Source organism: Chiloscyllium punctatum, chromosome 16 (genome assembly GCF_047496795.1).
Source record: "Chiloscyllium punctatum isolate Juve2018m chromosome 16, sChiPun1.3, whole genome shotgun sequence".
NCBI classification, from domain to species: Eukaryota; Metazoa; Chordata; class Chondrichthyes; order Orectolobiformes; family Hemiscylliidae; genus Chiloscyllium; species Chiloscyllium punctatum.
Window position 1 is genome coordinate 39,041,746 of NC_092754.1, and position 14,545 is coordinate 39,056,290.

Sequence of the window (14,545 nt, forward strand, 5' to 3'; positions counted from 1 at the left end):
ATCTGATGGAAAGCTAAGATGTCACAACTGTGTGCTTGTCCTGTAATTGGTTTCAGAGTCTCTGTGTTCTGGAATCAATCTGAATATTTCACTACGTAACTGCTTGTCATGTTTTAAGAAGAAAATGTCAATGGCTGTCTGCTAAATCATAAACACTGGGTGGGAACATAATAGTACCAGACATCCACTCTCAACTTTTAATTTGCAAAAGAAATATGTTTTGTCTTTATTCTTAATCACTTCCCAATAGAATTCCAGAAGTATGAGAGAATGTGAGCGAATGTTGTCCTAAGAACTAGTTGCTTGATTATGAACTGAAAATCCTCATGGGATACTTCATTAAGTAAGATTTACTTAAGAAAGAACAGTCATGGTTCAATACAAATTACCAATCTTTTCTTTATTGGTATTTTCCTTGTCCTGTATAATAACAACTGCTTGTATTTGTTTCTTGCCTTTAATGTAACAAAATGTCCCATGACAATTTACAACTATTGTGAAATCAAAAATTGACATTGAGTCAAAACAGAGGATTAGACATTTGTTCTAACAGGTAGGTTTTAAGCATTATCTTTTAAATAAAACGGGAGCAGTAGAGAAGTGGAAAGATTTAGGGAGAGAGGTCCACAGTTTAGAGTCTTGACAGTTGAAGGCAGGACCACTGATTTTGCTGTGTGACGATTAAAATCAGGAATTCAAGAGCCTGTCTGCAAGTTGCCCAGAATAACACTTATGTTACAATTAATATTAACCATTTTTCTGTTTCCAAAAGTATATATTTTGTTCATAAAACTTCTGAAAAAAATTACAGAACACTTGGCTCTAACTTGTCCAATACAGTGAGTTTCACTTCATACAATTGTAATAGCCTTAACCTTAATGTTTACAACATATATTCCACATCAGATATACAGACTGATAGCAAAACATTTCAAATTTGAAATGACAGAGCATGCAATATATACACAATTTTCCTCTCCACGTCATGTTCCACTCTAAGGTGTCTGTATTCTTGATTTATGTATTTGTTTTTATTAGGTACATGACTGGGCAACTACTCATTCACTCAGTAGTACCCACTCCAGCACTGACATTGAGTGATTACTTACATCAGCATCTATTCAGTGTTAATCTAATTGCTTGGTGACATTATATGTTAGTGCTTCAATATGATGTTCCGAAATTAATCTCATAGCCTCTGCTCAACAATGGTTTATTCCTGCATGAATGATGTCCTTCAGTGAAAAGTGACCAATAAAATCATCTTACAAAAACAAAATATAGGAGTTGGGACATCATGTTGAGATTGTTCAGGAAGTTGGTGAAGCCTCTGCTGAGGTACTGTGTCCATTTCTGGTTGTCCCATTATAGGAAGTATATTATTAAGCTGGAGAGGATGCAGAAAAGATTTACCAGAATGATTGCCTGGAGTGAAGGGTTTGAGTTATAAAGGTAGGCTGCATCGGCTGGAACAAAAACAGAAATTGCTAGAAAAGTTCAGCATCTGTGGAGAATGAAGTTCCAGAAGAAGTGGTAAATGCAGGTACAGTTACAATATTTAAAAAAAACATTTGAATAAGAATATGAATAAGAAATATTTGGACAAATATGGGTCAAGTGCAGGCAACTGGGACCACTTTAGTTTCGGATTATGACCGGCAGGGACTGGTTAGACAGAAGTGTCTGTTTAAGTGCTACTGGGCTCACAGAGTCACAGAGTCCGACAGCAGGGATACAGGCCCTTTGGCCCAAACTGGTCCATGCCAACCAAAGTGTCCATCCACTGTAACCCCATTTCCCTACATGAGGCCCATATCCTTTTAAGCCTTTCCATGTATTTGTCCAAATGCCTTTCAAATGTTCTTAATGTACCCACCTCAACCGCTTCTGCTGGCAGCTCATTTCATGAGCATACCAGCCTCTGATTAAAAAACGTTGCCCAATGGTTCCCTTTTAATGTTTCCCCTCCATCCTTAAACTAATGTCCTCCAGTCCTTGATTCCCCTGGGAAAAAGACTGAGTGCTCTCACCCTCTCCATTGCCTATCATGATGTTATACACTTATATAAGATTCCCTCTCAAATTCCTACGTTCTAAAAGAAAAAGTCCTAGCTTGTCCAAACTCTGCCTATAACTCAGACCGTTGAGACTTGGGAACATCCTTGTAAATTTCGTCTACACTCTTTCCAGTTTAATAACCCCCTTCTGAGCAAGGTGACCAAACTACTCCAAGTGTAAGGAGAAAGTGAGGACTGCAGATACTGGAGATCAGAGTCGAACATGTAATGCTTGAAAAGCACAGCTGGTCAGGCAGCATCCGAGGAGCAGGAGAATCAACATTTTGGGCATAAGCCCTTAAACAGGAATTCCTGATTAAGGGCTTATGACCGAAACATCAATTCTTCTGCTCCTCGGATGCTGCCTGACCTACTCCAAGTATAACACAGTACTCCAAATGTGGCCTCACCAATGTCCTGTACAACTGCAACACAACTTCCAAATGTCTATACTCACTGCCCTGACTGATGAAAGTAAGTGTGCCAAAATCTTTCTTCACTGTCCTATCTACTTGTGACTCCACTTTCAGAGAACCATGGACCTGAACTCCAAGATCCCACTGTTCCACTACACTTCTTAAGGCGCTACCATTCACCATGAAACTCCTACCTTGATTTGACTTTTCAAAATGCATAACCTCTCACTTATTTTTATTAAACTGCATTTGCCCTTTCTTGGCCCACTTCCCCAGCTGATCAAGGTCCTGCTGCATTCTCTGATAACCTTCCTCACTGTCCACAATACCAACTATTTTCTTGTCATCTGCAAACTTACTAATCATGCCTTGTACATTGTCATCCAAATCATTGACTCACAGCAATGGGCCGTGCACCGACCCCTGAGACACTCCACTAGTCCTCCAGTCCAACAAGCATCCTTCCACTATTACCCTCTGCTTCCTACCATCAAGCCATTGTGTATCAAATTTGCCAGCTCGCTCTGGATTCCATGCAATCTCACCTTCCAGAGCAACCTACCATGTGTAACCTTATCAAAGGTCTTACTGAACTCCATAAAGACTATGTCTATCCTCCTGGCCTTGTCAAATTTCCTGGTCACTCATCAAAGAAGTCTAACAAATTTGTGAGGCATGACCTCCCACGCACAAAGCCATGCTGTCTACTGCTATCTACCCTTGTCTTTCCAAATGCATGTAAACCTTATGTCTCAGAACCTTTCAAGTAACTTAACTAACACAGACAATAGGCTGACTGGTTTACAGTCCCAGGTTTTTCTTTGCAGCCATTTTTGAATAAGGGCAAAACATTCACTACTATCCAGTCATCCAGGACCTTACTGATGGCCAATGATGATGCAAAAATATCAGCCAGGGCCCTCGCAATTTCTTGTATAGCTTCTTGCAGTGTTCTCAATTATATCTGGTCAGAACCAGGAGATTTATCCACCTTCATAGATTATAATATGTCCAACTGTGATATGGACTATCCCCAGGATATCACCATAATTTCCACAAGTTCCCAAATCTTCATGCCTTTTTCCACAGTAAACACAGAGAAGAAATATTCATTGAAGGCCTCGCCCATCTCCTGTAGTTCTATACATATATGTCCACTTCGATGCTTGAGGGGTCTTATTCTCTCCCTAGTTAGTATTTTTTCCTTTAATATATTTAAAGAACCTCGTTGGATTCACCCTAATCTTCTCAGCCGAGGTTATTTCGTGACCCCTTTTCACCCTCATCATTTCCTTCTTCAGTAAACTTCTATATCCCCAATATACCTCCAGGGATTCCCTTGATTCTAGCTGCCTGTACCTGAGCCACAACTCTTTTTTTTCTAGTCAAAGCCTCAATATCTCTTGTCATCCAGAGTTCCCTATTCCTGTTAAACTTGCCTCTCACCCTGACAGGAACATGTAGATCTTGACCGCTGGCTATCTCAGTTTTAAAAGCCTCCTACTTGTCAGAAGTCCCTTTGCCTGCAAACAAACTACTCCAATCAACCCCAGCAAGCTCCTGTCCAATTCCATCAAAATTTGCCTTGCCCCAACTTAGTGCTTTAACCTGTGGACTAGTTTTGTCCCTCTCCATAACGATTTACAAATTAATAGAACTGTGGTCACTGGTCACAAAGTGCTCAGCCACTGTCACCTTAGTCACCTGTCAAGCCCATCCATAAACCCTCACTGGATGATTCTTCACTTATTTCATCTCTGGTTACTGTTTTGATCCTTGCCTTTATCAAAAATGATAATTTCCCCTCTTTCCACCACCTCCGTCCCACCTAAAGCACCTGTACCCTGGCACATTAAGCAGTCAGTCCTGTCCCTCCCTTAGAAATGTTTCAGTAATGGCTATAATAGTCCAGTCCCACGTACCTATCTACACCCTGAGTTCATTGGTCTTACCTGTCAGCCCTCTTGCATTGAAATAGATGCAATTTCATCAACAGGCATTGCTTGCTCCCAGTTGTGTTTCAGCCTGACCTATGTCTTCACTTTGCTCTGTCTGATTACTGTATCTCCTTCCAGACTTGCACTTGCCCCACTGCTGTTGAGGATCCCAGCCCCCCCCCCACCCCCCCCGCCAATATAGTTTAAATCCTCCCTTGTAGCATGCGCAAACCTTGCCGCCAAACTGGTCTCCCTCCAGTTCAGATGCAACCCATCACTCTTGAAGGGTCACCTCTGCCCAAGAAAACATCCCAATGGCCTAAAAATCTGAATCCCTGCCCCTGGCACCAATTCTTTAGCCTCTATGACTCTATCCCTCTGTGACCTGAAATAGCACCATCTAGAACAAATGAGAAAAAAAGTGCAATACTTATCCATTTTAGAATGAATTCTCTATTTTAGAATAACATGCCTTACAAAGTAAAGCTACCATTCAGCCCTACCTGTGGGAAAGAATCTAAATATTATTTATGGGGTAGATTACTTAGTATAAGAGAATTAGTTCTAAAATATTGGCAATCCACTGAGTAAGATAATGGGCTATAATAGATTTCAGTTTTAAAAATAGCACATTTTTAGCACCACAAAAGTTACTTTGGAATTTACTGAATGTCCAAAACAGTGAATTAACAAGGTCCGGTTTTTCTCAAGTACTGACAATGCTGGAAATCTGAATTACAAACAAAAACAAGGTGAAAGTACTCAGCAAATTAGCATCTCTGAAGAAAGAAGCAGTTGGTGTTTCAGGTTGAAAAAGTTAGAGATGTAGTCAGTTTGAAGTAAATCAAAGGGATGAGAAAAAGCATGAAAAGCAATGTATGTGGTCAGGTGAAGGGCAACAAAGACAAAAGTCAGAGGCCAAAGGAGTGATAATGGAACAAGTCAAGAAACAAAAGATGCATCAAGAGGATGTGGGAATGAACAGTTGCCACCCAAAAAGGAAAGGGGGTAGTCGAGAAACAAATGTAAAAGCCTCAGATGAGGAAAGACAAAATCAGCGAAATTATTGAATTCATTGTTATGTCTGACAATCTGTAAAGCAACCAATCAAAGGATATGGGTTCACTCCTTGATCTCCAGATTTTATTGTGAAAATGTCATTCATGCCATTCATCAGTGACAAGTATAATCTAAAAAAATGCTCACACTGGCACTTTTGGCCATTTATCACAATTGTGTCACACACACTGTTCATAATACCTGGAATAAGATAAATTTTGTTCTGTAAGTTGAACTGTATTTTCGTTTGTATGTATAAGAAAACTTTCTGATTCAGTGTTTGGATATAATTATGCTCTTCTTGTCAGATGTGGGAGTTTCAGGAGAGGTTACAGGTTACTGAGGATTATATCTACAATAAATGCTATTGGTTGTGAATCCTATCAGATCGAATGGATCAGTTAGAGCGGCAGTTAGAGGCAATGAGAAATTTACAAGAGCAATTTACAAAAGTTTGGGTGGCACGGTGGCAAAGTGGTTAGCACTGCTGCCTCACAGCGCCAGAGACCCCGGTTCAATTCCCGCCTCAGGGACTGACTGTGTGGAGTTTGCACGTTCTCCCCGTGTCTGTGTGGGTTTCCTCCGAGTACTCTGGTTTCCTCCCACAGTCCAAAGATGTGCAGGTCAGGTGAATTGGCCATGCTAAATTGCCCGTAGTGTTAGATAAGGGGTAAATGTAGGGGTATGGGTGGATTGCGCTTCGGCGGGTCGGTGTGGACTTGTTGGGCTGAAGGGCCTGTTTCCACACTGTAATGTAATCTAATCTAATCAATGGGATGGCAGTTATAGGAAGAGGGAAAAATTGCAGATACAGTCAGATAGATGGGTTAACTCCAGGAACGCAAAGAGAGGTAAGCAGGTGCAGGAATCTTCTGTGGCTATCCCCATTTCAAACAAGTATGCTGTTTTGGAAAATGTAGGGGGTGATGGATTCTCAGGGGAATGTAGCACAAACAGCCAAGTTTTGGTATTAAAACTGGCTCTAATGCAATGAGGGGCATGTCGGGTTCCAAGAGATCAATTGTTTAGGGGACTCTCTAGCCCGAGATACAGACAGACGTTTCTGTGGCCAGCAGCGAAAAATCAGAATGGTGTGTTGCTTCCCTGGTGCCAGGATCAAGGATGTCTCAGAGAGGGTGCAGAATGTTCTCAAGGGGGAGAGGGGCCATCAGGAGGTCATTGTCCACATTGGATCCAATGCCATAGGAAGGAAAAATTTTGAGATTCTGAAGGGAGACTACAGAGAGTAAGGAAGGAACTTAAAAAGGAGGTCCTCTGGATTACTCCTGGTGCTACAAGTTAGTGAGGGCAGGAAGAGGAGGATAGAGCAGATGAATGCATGGCTGAGGAACTGGTGTATGGGAGAAGGATTCACATTTTTAGATTATTGGATTCTCTTTTGGGGAAGAAGTGACCAGTACAAGAAGGACGGATTGCACCTAAATTGGAAGGGACTAACATGCTGGCACGGAGATGTGCTAGAGCTGCTTGAGAGGATTTAAACTAGTAAGGTGGGAGGTTGGGACCCAGGGAAAGAATGAGGAAAGAGATCAATCTGAGACTGGTACAGTTGAGAACAGAAGCGAGTCAAACAGTCAGGGCAGGTATTAGATTAGATTAGATTAGATTCCCTACATAGTGGAAACAGGCCCTTCGGTCCAACAAGTCCACACTGACCCTCCGAAGAGCAACCCACCCATTCCCCTACATTCACCCCTGAGTAGTGCACCAAACACTACGGACAATTTAGCATGGCCAATTCACCTAACCTGCCCTTTTTTGGACTGAGGGAGGAAACCGGAGCACCCGGAGGAAACCCACACTGACACAGGGAGAATGTGCAAACTCTATACAGGCAGTTGCCCGAGGCGGGAATTGAACCCGGGTCCCTGGCGCTGTGAGGCAGCAGGTAGGGACAAAGCAGAGAACAAGGTAGAACTGATGAATTAAACAGCATTTATTTCAATGCAAGGGGCCTAACCGGGAAGGCAGATGAACTCAGGGCATGGTTAGTAACATGGGACTGGGATAGCATAGCAATTACAGAAAAATGATTCAGGGATGGGCAGGACTCGCAGCTTAATGTTCCAGGATACAAAAGCTTCAGAAAGGATACTCAGGGAGGCAAGAGAGGACGGGGGAGTGGTGTTTTTGATAAGAGACAGCATTACAGCTGTACTGAGGGAGGATATTCCTGTATGTCCAGGGAAGCTATTTGGGTGGAACTGAGAAATAAGAAAGAGATGGTCACCGTGTGGGGATTGCATTATAGACCCCATAATAGTCAGAGGGAAATTGAGATCCAAATTTGTAAGGAGATCTCAGTTATGTGTAAGAAAAACAAGGTGGTTATGGCAGAGGATTTTAACTTTCCAAACATAGACTGGTACTGCCATAGTGTTAAGGGTTTTGATGGAGAAGAATTTGTTAAGTGTGTACAAGAAATGTTTCTGATTCACTCTGTGGATGTACCCACGAGAGAAGTTGCACGGTGACTCACTGGTTAGCACTGAGTTCCCAGGTTCAATTCCAGCATCGGGTGACTGTTTGTGTGGAGTATGCACATTTTCCATGTGTCTGCGTGGGTTTCCTCCCACAGTCCTTAAGTGCATTAGTCAGAGGAAGGTGGCTCTGGGTAGGTTACTCTTCAGAGGGTCGGTGTGGACTGGTTGGGCAGAAGGGCCTGTTTCCACACTGTAGAGAATCTAATCTAATCTTGCAAAACTTGACCTACCCTTGGGAAAAAGGCACGGCAGGTGACTGAGATGTCAGTGGGGGAGCACTTTGGGGCCAGCAACCATAATTCTATTAGTTTTAAAATAGTGATGGAAAAGGGTAGACCAGATCTAAAAGTTGAAGTTCTAAATTGGTGAAAAGCCAATTTGGTGATATTAGGCAAGAACTTTTAAAAGCTACTTGGGGGCAAATGTTCACAGGTAAAGGGACGGCTGGAAACTGGGAAGCCTTCAGAAATGAGATAACGAGAGTCCAGAGACAATATATTCCTGTTAGAGTGAAAGAAAAAGCTGGTAGGTAGAGGGAATGCTGGATGAGTACAGAAATTGAGGATTTAGTTAAGAAAAAGAAGGAAGCATATATCAGGTATAGACAAGACAGATCGAGTGAATACTTAGAAGAATATAAAGGCAGTAGGAGTATACTTAAGAGGGAAGTCAGGAGGGCAAAAAGGGGACATGAGATAGCTTTGGCAAATAGGCTTAAGGAGAATCCAAAGGGTCTTTACAAATACATTAAGGACAGAAGGGTAACTAGGGAGAGAATAGGGCCCCTCAAAGATCAGCAAGACTGCCGAGTTGCAGGAAATCTGGGAGATACTAAACAAATATTTTGCATCAGCATTTACTGTGGAAAAGGACATGGAAGATATAGAATGTAGGGAAATAGATGGTGACATCTTGAACAATGTCCATATTTCAGAGAAGTATGTGCTGGATGTCTTGAAATGCATAAAAGTGAATAAATCCCCAGGACCTGATCAGGTGTACCCTAGAACTCGGTGGGAAGCTTGGGAAGTGATTGCTGGGCGTTTTACAGAAATATTTGTATTGATAGTCACAGGCGAGGTGCCGGATGACTGGATGCTGGCTAACATGGTGCCACTGTTTAAGAAATGTAGTAAAGACAAGCCAGGGAACTATAGACCAGTGAGCCTGATGTCAGTAGTGGGCAAGTTGTTGGAGGGAATCCTGAGGGACAGGATGAAGGCTGAACCAGCTGGGGCTGTTTTCTTTGGAACATCGGAGGCAGAGGGGTAACCTCAGAGTGGTTTATAAAATCATGATGGCATGGATAGGATAAGTAGACAAAGTCTTTTCCCTGTGGTGGGGGAGTCCAGAACTAGGGGCATAGGTTTAGGGTGAGAGGGAGAAGATATAAAAGAGATTTAAGGGGCAACTTTTTCATGCAGATGGTGGTACATGTATGGAATGAGCTGCCAGAGGAAGTGGTGGAGACTGGTACAATTGCAACATTTAAAAGCCATTTGGATGGGTAAATGAATAGGAAGGGTTTGGAGAGATATGGACCGGATTCTGGCAGGTGGGATTAGGTTGGTTTGGGATATCTGGTCGGCAGGGATGGGTTGGACCAAAGGGTCTGTTTCTGTGCTGTACATCTCTATGACCTACTAGAGAAGGTGCAAAACTTGGAGAAAGTGAGGATTGCAGATGCTGGAGATCAAAGTCAAAAAAGTGTGGTGCTGAAAAAGCACAACAGGTCAGGCAGCATTCGAAGAACAGGAGAGTCATTGTTTTGGGCATAGACTCTTCAGCAGGGATGATGCCCAAAACGTCGACTGTCCTGCTCCTCGGATGCTGCCTGACCTATTGTGGTTTTCCAGAGCCACACTTTTTGAAAATGCAAAACTTGTCATACTGTTAGGAAATAAGACAGGGTAGGTGACTGAGGTGTCAGTGGGTGTGCACTTTTGGGCCAGACACCATAATTCTATGAGTTTTAAAATAGTGGTGGAAAAGGATAGACAGAATCTAAAAGTTCTAAATTGGAGGAAGACCAATTTTGATGGTATTAGGCAAGAACTTTCAAAAGTTGATTGGTGGTGGATGTTTGCAGGTAAAGGGATGGCTGGAAAATTGGAAGCCTTCAAAAATGAAATAACAAGAGTCCAGAGACAGTATGTTCCTGTTAGTATGAAGGGCAAAGCTGGTAGGTGGGGGGAATACCGAATGACGAGAGAAATTGTGGTTTTAGTCAAAAATAAGAAGGAACCGTGTGTCCAGGTATAGACAGAAGAAATCCAGTGATTCCCTAGAAGAGTATAAAAACAGTAGAAGTATACTGTAGAGGGAAATCAGAAGGGCAAACGGGGACATGAGATAGCTTTGGCAAATGGGGTTAAGGAGAATCCAAAGGATTCCACAGATACATTAAGACAGAAGGGTAGTGAGGGAGAGAATAGGGCCTCTCAAAGATCAGCAAGGCCACATATGTGTGAAACCACAGGAGTTTGGGAAGATACTAAATGAGTATTTTGCACTAGTGTTTACTGTGGAGAAGAATACGGAAGATAGAGAACATGGGGAAATAAATAGCGACATCTTGAAAAATGTCAATATTACAGAGGAGGTTGTGCTGTTCGTCTTAAAATGCATAAAGGTGGATCAATCCCAGGACTTGATCAGGTGTACCCTAGAACTCTTTGGGAAGCTGTTGCACCCCTTGCTAAGATAGTTGTTTCATTGATAGCCACAGGCAAGGTATCGAAAGACTGGTGGGTTGGCTAACATGGTGTCACTATTTAATAGAGGCAGTAAGAAAAAGCCAGGGAACTATAGACCAGTGAGACTGATATCGAGAGCGGGCAAGTTGTTGGAGGGAATCCTGGGAGACACCATTTACATCTATTTGAGGAATAATCAACATGGGTTTGTGCATTGGAAATCATATTTCACTGACTTGATTGAGTTTTTTGAAGAAGTAACAAAGAGGATTAATGAGGGCAGAGTGGGAAATGTGATCTTTATGGACTTTAGTAAGGCAGTCAACAAGGTTCCTCATTGAAGACTCGTTAGCAAGGTTAGAGCACACGGAATAGAGGGGGAAGTAGCTATTTGGATACAGAACTGGCTCGAAAGTAGAAGACAAAGGATGGTTTCTTTTCAGACTGGAGGCCTGTCACAAGCAGTGTGCCACAAGGATCAGTGTTAGCTCCACTGCTTTTTGTCATTTATATCAATGATTTGGAAGTGACCATAGGAGGTATGGTTATTGAGTTTGCAGATGACACCAAAATTAGAGGTGCAGTGGACAGCGAAGAATAGTACCTCAGAGTACAATGGGATCTTCATTAGATGGGCCAGTGGGCCGAGGAGTGGCAGATGGAGTTTAATTTAGATGGTTATGAGGTGCTACATTTTGGAAAGGCAAATCAGGGCAGGACCAATGCACTTAATAGTAAGGTCCTGAGAAGTGTTGCTGAACACAGAGACCTCAGAATGCAGGTTCAGAGTTCCTTGAAAGTAGAGTCACAAGTAGATAAGATAGTGAAGACGATGTTTGGTATGCTTTCTTTTATTGGTCAGAGCATTGAGTATAGGAGTTGGGAGGTCATATTGCAATTATACGGGGTATTGGTTAGGCCACTATTGGAGTACTGTATGCAATTCTGGTCTCCCTGCTTTGGGAAGGATGTTGTGAAACTTGGAAACGTTCAGAAAAGATTTACAAGGCTGTTCATAGAGTTGGAGGATTTGAGCTGTACAGATGTCAGAGGCTGAGGTGACCTAACAGAGGCTTATACAATCATGAGGGATATCGATAGGGTAAATAGACAACGTCTTTTTCCTGGGGTAAGGGGTGTCAAAAACTGGAGGGCGTAGGTTGAAGGTGAGATGGGAAAGATTTAAAAAGGGACAACTTTTTTCTGGCAGAGGGTGGAGCTTGTATGGAACAGCGGCCAGAGGAAGTGATGAAGACTGGTAAAACTACATTTAAAAGGCTTCTCAACTGATATATGATTCAAAAGGGTTTAGAGGGATATGGGCCAAGTGCTGGCAAATGGGACGAGATTTACTTCAGATATCTGGACGAGTTGGACCGAAGGGTCTATTTTACGTGCTGTATATCCCGATGACGACTGTGCACGTATGGGGAAGTTAATCAAACTTCTTCCAGACATTTTGTAGTTTTTTTTTAATGAAGCAGTTTCTAACTTTGATATACATTATGTAAATAATATTTACCACGTAGCTCGAGTCTGCTGGAAGAAAAGCAAATTGTTTCGGAATATTACCTATCACTTGTCATCTAAATTGCGAAACAATTTATAAAGTACAATAAAAGATGACCACTTTCACTGGTGTTGCAAACGGTTTGTGATTTTATGCAAAAAGTAGCACCTAATTTAGTGTGATCAGCCGAAAGTACTCAAAAGGTATTAACCCATTGCAATGTCAGCTTTCTGTGGACTGACATTTTCCGATGGTGCCCTTCACAAAGATGGCGGGGCCCATTTAATACGGGATGATGGACGGATAGACCAACCAATCGACAGGCGGAATAGGCCACCACCCGCCAATCGGACTGCGGTCTGGGTGTGTGGGGGTGGGGTTAAGTCGCGGAGACTGAGTTCACGCTGAAAGTTGCAAATGTTTGTTACAATCCTGTTTGTGGCGAGCGAGTGACTGAACGGGTTGGGACGATCGCGAAGATTTTCAATGAAGATGAAGACCAAGCAGGTAGGAACTTATTGGCGTTCCCTTGCAGGTGTTATTCCCCCCCTCTCGCTACCGAATGTTATTAAAGGGATCTGGAGCCTATGGCTGAAGTGTTTGCCTTCACAAAGTTGAGATTCCCAAAAAAACTACCTACCCGCAAGTGCTGTAAAATTTTTAAGTTGCTGTTTTAAAAGATCAATGCTTAATTGCTGCCGCTTGTACTGCAAGAACCTCTTACAATCCGACCGGCACACGATGCAAATATGTCTGCAAATTACAAAAGAGGAGTCAGGAAGTCAGTTCAATGCAGGCTGTATCCTTCCCCAGCAGTTGGCCATGCCTATATCGGCAGGTTGGCATGGGTGCTGTGAGAATAGCAATCTGGCGTTAGCATGGCACAGACCTCGCTGGGAGAACAGCTTTGTTGGGAGTACTGCTGGAACACTTTAGTGAAGGTTATATTATTGTGATGGTTGTTATAATCTGCACCCCGTTGTTGTCACAATCAAAAGGTGCCAGGAAATCGTGTTGTTTTCGATCGGCGCTGTAACCACGTTGAGTTTTTTTTTATTCAAAAGGTGCAGACACTTTTTCTTTGAGGCGAGTGACAGCTGATGTGCCCCAATTAAAGCAATAAGAGACCGTTTCCTGTGTCTGTGGAAGTTGTCTGGATTTCAAATTGGAAAGTAAAACAACAACGTACAGCGCTGCTATATGTTGAAAAATAAAGTAGTCAACAGATACCATACGCTGCAGATCCTCAGAGTGTTGAGGCTCAGTCATTTTGTTTCCATTTATATTTGGCACCAAGAAAGTGGTTTGTAAACATTCAGCAAGCTTGTGTCAGAAGGTTGGCCCATATGGTTGGCCCAGGGATAGCTGTGTGAGTGTCGATTATGTCGTTATAAAGGTGCTTTGTGGAAACAGTGGAATCCCGTCAGACTTTCATCAGTGAGTGGGCGAGTGAGACTTAAGGAGATGAAGTCATTTATTGTGCTCTCGGCGGTTGTCCAGACATTTTGTTGATTGAAGCAGTTTTGTTCATTTCACCACCCTTTCTCCAGTTTTTTCGCCCACTCTTTCTCAAGGATGTTAATTCCTGCTAGGATACAGTTCCTTCAGCACGAGCAGTTGAGTACTTTCACGAAAAGGCATTGTAACAAGTGCAAGTTTAGGCAGTTAATGGGCAGAAATTCCAACCACATCTGCAGGTGATGGGCTTCATTTGAAATGAACCGACAATATGGAAAGGAAATTTGTTTGGGCTGTGCAACAACAACTTTGCATTTGCAGTCAGCTAACCAAACTCCAGCCAATCATCACTGCTACTGAAGTGACAAGTTCAATTTAAGTCTTGTTATCAAACTATTCATTCGGGAACAACACCTAAACCAACCCAGATCCTGATAACGACAGGAGTACATGCATGGGGTCACTGGATACTGTTTGAAAATGACAAGATTGTACACTATCTGATTTTAATTTCTTCCTGCATAGACCAGTTGAAATAAGGTGCTCTGCTTGTTGCCTTGGTTGAACCTGGCATCTGTAGGAGGAATTTAATGCTCTACCCTGTGGCAAACTTGATGCCATGGCATCAAATTATTTAATGGTGGGATTCAGCCAATTTCCCTCCTTCACCCTGATTAATTTAAAAATCACACATCACCAAGTTAAAGTCCAACAGGTTTATTTGGAAATACTAGCACTACTCACCTGACAAAGGAGCAGTGCTTCTAAAGCTAGTACTTCTGAATAAACCTGTTGGACTATAACCTGGTGTTGTGTGATTTTTAACTTTGTCCACCCCAGTCCAACACAGGCACCTCCTCATCGTGATACCCTGACTAAGCCAGTCTTCTGCCCTTCACTGGTTAACT

The 14,545-nt window shown here is 42.5% G+C and overlaps 1 protein-coding gene across 1 annotated transcript in view; it reads left to right on the plus strand.

Annotated features, from left to right (window-relative positions):
• The first annotated feature begins 12,556 nt into the window (after positions 1-12,556).
• c16h1orf174 (chromosome 16 C1orf174 homolog) overlaps positions 12,557-14,545 on the plus strand; it is a 29,257-nt gene continuing 27,268 nt past the window's right edge. Inside the window, exon 1 of the mRNA XM_072586740.1 lies at positions 12,557-12,686. Within this exon, the coding sequence (XP_072442841.1) occupies positions 12,666-12,686 (21 nt within the window). The 5' untranslated portion in view covers positions 12,557-12,665. The remainder of the gene's footprint in view (positions 12,687-14,545) is intronic.